Raw genomic sequence first — 5,210 nt, 5'->3', positions numbered from 1 at the left:
CATTTAAAACTCAATTTCTTTGCAAACAGACAGAGAACGTTTGTCTTTTCTCTTAATTTAAAAAATAAACTATTTTTTTTAATTCTCTTTGAGAAATCGAGTAAAAGAAAAATATTTCGATAAAACAAGATACACAAAAAGTTTTCCATGTTTGCGGCTCAGTGGCTCACATCACCAAACACACTACGAAGGACAAGTCTGAAACGACTAGCAGGGTTTATCAGTGGTCCTTATCTTAGATAGTTAGGTTAGTTTCTTATCTTTGAGTCTTGCACTTTTCTTATCTAGAAGAACTTATATAGCATTTCAGCATCCCAAGGGTAAAAAACATTAACGGTGATTTTTGGAGATTCATAAACACTCGTCAAAACGTTTCTTTGAGTATACATCACTTCAGAAAAATAATCAAATAAAGGATATGACACATCATTTTCTCTTAACGTATGGTATAGCCGACAGATTTCTTGCTGTGAATTACTTCACAAACAATATGCAAGCTTTTTTCCATCTATTTGAAGTTCTTATATACATATGTCCAATTGTTTCTAATATGCCGCCAGAGTTGCTTCCAAATGCTTTTGCTTCTCAATTTCCACCTTTGCACATAAAATTAGAAATAGTGGGACCGCAATTTTAACAAATGAATAACTGCAATTATCAGCAACGCTACAGAGCACAGTAATGCCTGCAAGTTGATCACCATGCCAATTTAGACATCACTGAAGCTAAGTGAAATAAAATAATACTTAATATCTGCAATGCAGAAAACGAACATACATAGCAAGAATAACTACAATCAAATTGAAGAGCAATCCTCAATCCCCGCTGTTCATTTATAACTGTTCAAGTCATTATGCTAGATCAAGTTATAGTTTGTTTGGTTTACATTTCTCTTGTTGAATTGATAATTTGTGCATGAACCCAAAACCATTCAACAAAGGGAAAAGTTACTAATGCTGGTAGCATTGAAAGACATCTCAAATGAGCGTATGCTAAGTCATTTGGCTTGTTTACTGATATAATTCATGTTCATAGAAGTGTGTTTGATCCTAAAAGCTTGCCCTATAAACTGGAGTTTCTAAAGCTTTTGTTTATTTTATCTTGAGCCAAGCTGAGGTAGGTAGTAAGTACAGGTCTCTTCTCAAACCAATTCTATTTGACAGCATATTTTACTCCATTGCACAACGTTGTTAAGATATGCAAATGTATGCATGATCAAACACAGACAAATAGACAGAAAGATCAGAGAGAAATGGGAGAGAGATTACAGCAATGGCAGAGGCTCCCAGCCCTGCTCGCTCCCTCGGATCCTTCCGATAGTGATTTCCAAAATAGAGAATTGTAGCATAGAACCACATTGGTGGGCATAGAAATCCAAAAAGAAATCTGCAATTTAACAAAGACATGAGACAAGATGAGGAAATTGGAGAAGATAGTTGATTAAAATTACTTACGAGAACCATCCGACTCCACATCCAAAAAACGGAAGGGGCTTATCATAAATTCCCATTTGGAAGTCCTCTGTGTCTCTGAGTAAGGCATGCTTTCCCTTTCCATGGCCACTTCCATCTTTCGCTTGTCCTGCCATGAACATAAAAATTGTTATTTCGGGTAAAAAAAGAAAATTTGAATTGTGCAGCTGTCTTTATTGAATTAGTGCAGCACATTGTCACTTGACTTGTTACTGTTATCCCCAACCCTGTCATTGATGTTGTTTTTCAAGGAGGAGGAGCTGCTTGGCCCAAATTTATGCATATTTGTCATGGTATCTAGAAGAGTGCGTTTTTTACACTCAGACTGAACTCAAAGGACAGAGCTTCTGAAGGAATTTATCTATATCAATATAATGGAAAAAGAAATTAAGTGTCACTGAAAACACGATGCAGAAAAAAACAGACAGTTGCATTCATCAATTATGCAAAGAGGAGCTCGTTCTTTATGACATAATAGTTACAAAGGAAAAGGAAGAAAGCAACTCAAACAAAAAAATAGCTTCCAAATTCGTTACATTTTGAAGAATAGATGCAAGATATATTATTCAGTAACCTATTCCTTGCTGCATCCCCTTCCTAAATTAAAAAAAAAAAAAAAAAAAAAAAAAAAAACGGAGGATGATACATGTCCATTGGAGATATCAGCTTTACTAATTCTAGTGTTCCAAAATCAACAGATCCAATTGGATAATAAGCTTTGACAATAGGAAAATCATTAAAAAGTAAATCATAAATGAATACTTGGAAACAAATAGTAATATTTTGCATTCCAATATATTGACAAACCATCAATTTTGTTACCTCTTGTATAGTTCCGAGCAGAAGGCCTTAAAAGATCATGATGCTTATCAGAGACCGATCTCACCAATTCCGCATTGGTTAGCAAATCAACAGTCTCTTCCACTCTAGCATCTGCAACAACAAAGGAAATCTCATTTCACGACAAGCAAGTGCTTTGAGTTGCATTGTTTCTTCTTGAATGCAGTTATATTCTCAAAGTAAAGTCTACAAGTAAAATAACATGCTAAAAAGAGGTGACAAAGCTTGTTCCTTTGGAAACCATGCTTTCCTTGATAATTTGATGTAGGTTTCATTCGTTTAGATTTTAGTCCTCATGTGTATCTATTTATTCTTTTTAGGGATAGGGTCTCTATATTCCAAGCATGAAGGTTTTGGTCCTTTAGGAGCTGGTACCTTGATAAGTTAAAACTATAAAGTATCAATCCATCATTGAGAATAGGGATCAACACTTTAACAAATAGGAAACTACAGGGTCTAAAATCCAATTAAATGAAAAATATAAGGACCAATATGTTAATGGCAGGGACAAAAACCCAAACGAGTGAATACATAGGAACTAAAACCTAAAAGAGGTACAATTAGGACTAAAATCCAAATTGGAGGGTGTATGTATATTATAGTCTGATGACAGAATACATGTACTCTTTCCATGAAAATTTATTAGATGGAGGTTAATCCTCACGATTTGGCCATAAGAAACAAATTATATTATGAAACCCTTCCTTGTTTTACGCAGTTTATTATTAGCTTGTCAAATGTATAGCTCAATTATCTAAACAATGATAACTACGTGATCAGGCTGGAAATCAAGTAGATCAGATGTTGTTCAAAATGCAAAAAAAATTGTTTGGATAAATTCTAGTAATGACTTATGTGATATAATGTGATAATTTAGAAGGATCAGTATCTGTATCTGAAAAGAATGTTGTGCATATCGGAAAGAAGGGATAAATAATGAAGTAACATATACAATCAAATAAGCATGTGCAATTGTGCTTGTATGACCCATAGGATTTAGTTGGTTAATAGTAAGAAAAACGTTAAGACTTAAGAGTACCTTTATCCATGGATTGTAGAGTTAGATTGCACGCTCTGGCCTCCAGCAATTCAAATAACACTCGAAATCCCTGTTTGGCAAAATCCAACAAGATAAATATAAAACATGATTTGTGACTCCAGCGTGATTCCACTTACATGCAAATAAATGAAAAGAATATGTGACTCTTGCGATGCAAGATGCATATTGGTTTGACAACTTTGAAGCTCTTCAAATAAGGGCAGGGAAGCAAGGCCTCCCATATTCTGAGAAATATCTGATGTTTTCACAAAAAAAGCATACACAACCCTTCATGTTTTCAGTTATTCTGAGGAATTGGGAAATTCTACTTGTGTCACAGAAACAAGTCAACAACCTTTGTTCTTGGTTCCCAGTAGAAGCATGAGAGTTTTGATTATGTATGAAACCTAAGCATTCGAATCAACAAAACTTTTCTCGTCTAAAACAACAACCTTCTTAATTAAGATACAACACACTGCAATTGATATCCACCGCAATTCAGAATTTAAGCTCACATAAAACGCATTGAAATTTCAATTCATGCAGACAACAGATGTAAAGAACACGCCAAAAGGGGTGATGGGCAACAACCAAAAGAAGGGAAAATCCCTGAATCTACCCAAATCATCAAGAAAAGAAATAATCTTGGATCAAGAAAAGAAGAACCAAAAAAAGAAAGAAACTTTTTTCTGCATCAGAAGAAAATATGGAATACCCATTTAGGAAAAAAGAAACAGAGAATCAAACAAACAACATAAAATTGAGAGAATTAAAGAGATACTGGCCTTTGAAGAGCAACAAGAGCCGGTCAGAAGGAAGAAAGGAACAGAAAATAATTAAAAAAGAGAGTTTCTTTGCATTCGATGGAAGAAAAGTTGGTGCTGCTTATTTTCTAATTCATCTGCCCTTGGCGCAACACCCTCCTTCCACATTCAACAATTCAAAGCTCAATAAGATTGACTATGCTGTGTACTTGAAATTGAAATTGTAGTTTAGTTGCGGGTTAAGAAAACTTTTCTATATATCAATTATCAGAAGAAAAAAAAAATAGACATATTTTTAGTTAAAAAAACAGTGCTAAATATATACCTAAATTTCATCAAATGATGAGGTTTCAGTTATTTATGCAGATTCCTTGGCTGCTTTCGCGTGTTTTTCTCTGGCCTTTGTTGTTTTATGCACATATTCTTTGATTTTGTGTAGTTTTATTGCTTAAACATCAAAAGATTAATATCTTAAGTAATAATATACTGCTATTTTTAATTTCATAATTATCTTATAAATATGTCTTAAAACAACATTTTAAAATAAAAGGCTAATTTTATTACTAATAATTTTTACATAAAACAGTTTCTTTGATAAACCTAGTGCAAAGAAGAAAAATAATTGAAAAAAAAAATGGCGATTGACTATTCATTTTCTGCATAATAATGTCTTTTGCTTGGTCTGTGGCTGGCTGGCTATTGCTTTTAGTGGTTGTGGAAATTATACTTGTTCACTTTTGCCTCATAATTTTTCTACAAATTTAAATTTATAAAAAATGATATTAAATAGTGCTATTTTGGAGAAATAATGAATGGGCCATTATTGGCGCAGACAATGACTGCACTTAGGCAAAATGGGGTAAATGAAATAGAGTAGAGTAAAGTAGTTTCATAATTGAAAAGTTTCTTTTCATGCTAAACTGTTAATATTTCACCTAACTGTGAGTTACTAACTTTAGCAAAATAAAATTATAGAATCAGCTTTACTTATCACACTAGCGTCTCATCATTTTGAAATAATAAATTGTGTAAAAATCATCACATCAACACACTATCAAACAAAGCATGTATGACAAAAATAAAAATCATTTTGTT

General features: G+C 33.2%; 1 protein-coding gene across 3 annotated transcripts; it reads right to left on the bottom strand.

The window, feature by feature from the left end:
* Nucleotides 1–321: 321 nt before the first annotated feature.
* On the bottom strand, nt 322–4,519 carry LOC109809675 (uncharacterized). Of its 3 annotated transcripts, none has more exons than XM_020373051.3 (6): nt 4,441–4,519; nt 3,352–3,421; nt 2,295–2,405; nt 1,455–1,581; nt 1,269–1,386; nt 322–685 (listed from the first exon to the last, which is right to left on the bottom strand). In XM_020373051.3, the coding sequence occupies exons 2-6, from the start codon at nt 3,359–3,361 to the stop codon at nt 611–613; spliced, it is 441 nt and encodes a 146-aa protein (XP_020228640.1). In that variant the 5' UTR covers nt 3,362–3,421; nt 4,441–4,519; the 3' UTR covers nt 322–610. The 3 variants fall into 3 exon arrangements, with proteins under 3 accessions (XP_020228640.1, XP_020228638.1, XP_029129413.1); XM_020373049.3 differs by lacking the exon at nt 4,441–4,519 and adding an exon at nt 4,137–4,430; XM_029273580.2 differs by lacking the exon at nt 4,441–4,519 and adding an exon at nt 3,804–4,112.
* Nucleotides 4,520–5,210: the final 691 nt, after the last annotated feature.

The sequence above is a fragment of the Cajanus cajan genome, chromosome 5 (genome assembly GCF_000230855.2).
Source record: "Cajanus cajan strain Asha chromosome 5, NIPB_CcT2T_4, whole genome shotgun sequence".
NCBI classification, from domain to species: domain Eukaryota; kingdom Viridiplantae; phylum Streptophyta; class Magnoliopsida; order Fabales; family Fabaceae; genus Cajanus; species Cajanus cajan.
This window is presented reverse-complemented; position numbering and strand designations above follow the sequence as displayed.

Excerpts from the sequence above, each read along its gene's own strand:
- LOC109809675 (XM_020373051.3), bottom strand. Across the intron at positions 1,582-2,294 it reads TGCTCGGAACTATACAAGAG|GACAAGCGAAAGATGGAAGT; the intron begins GTAACAAAATTG and ends TGTTCATGGCAG. Across the intron at positions 1,387-1,454 it reads TGTGGAGTCGGATGGTTCTC|ATTTCTTTTTGGATTTCTAT; the intron begins GTAAGTAATTTT and ends GTTAAATTGCAG.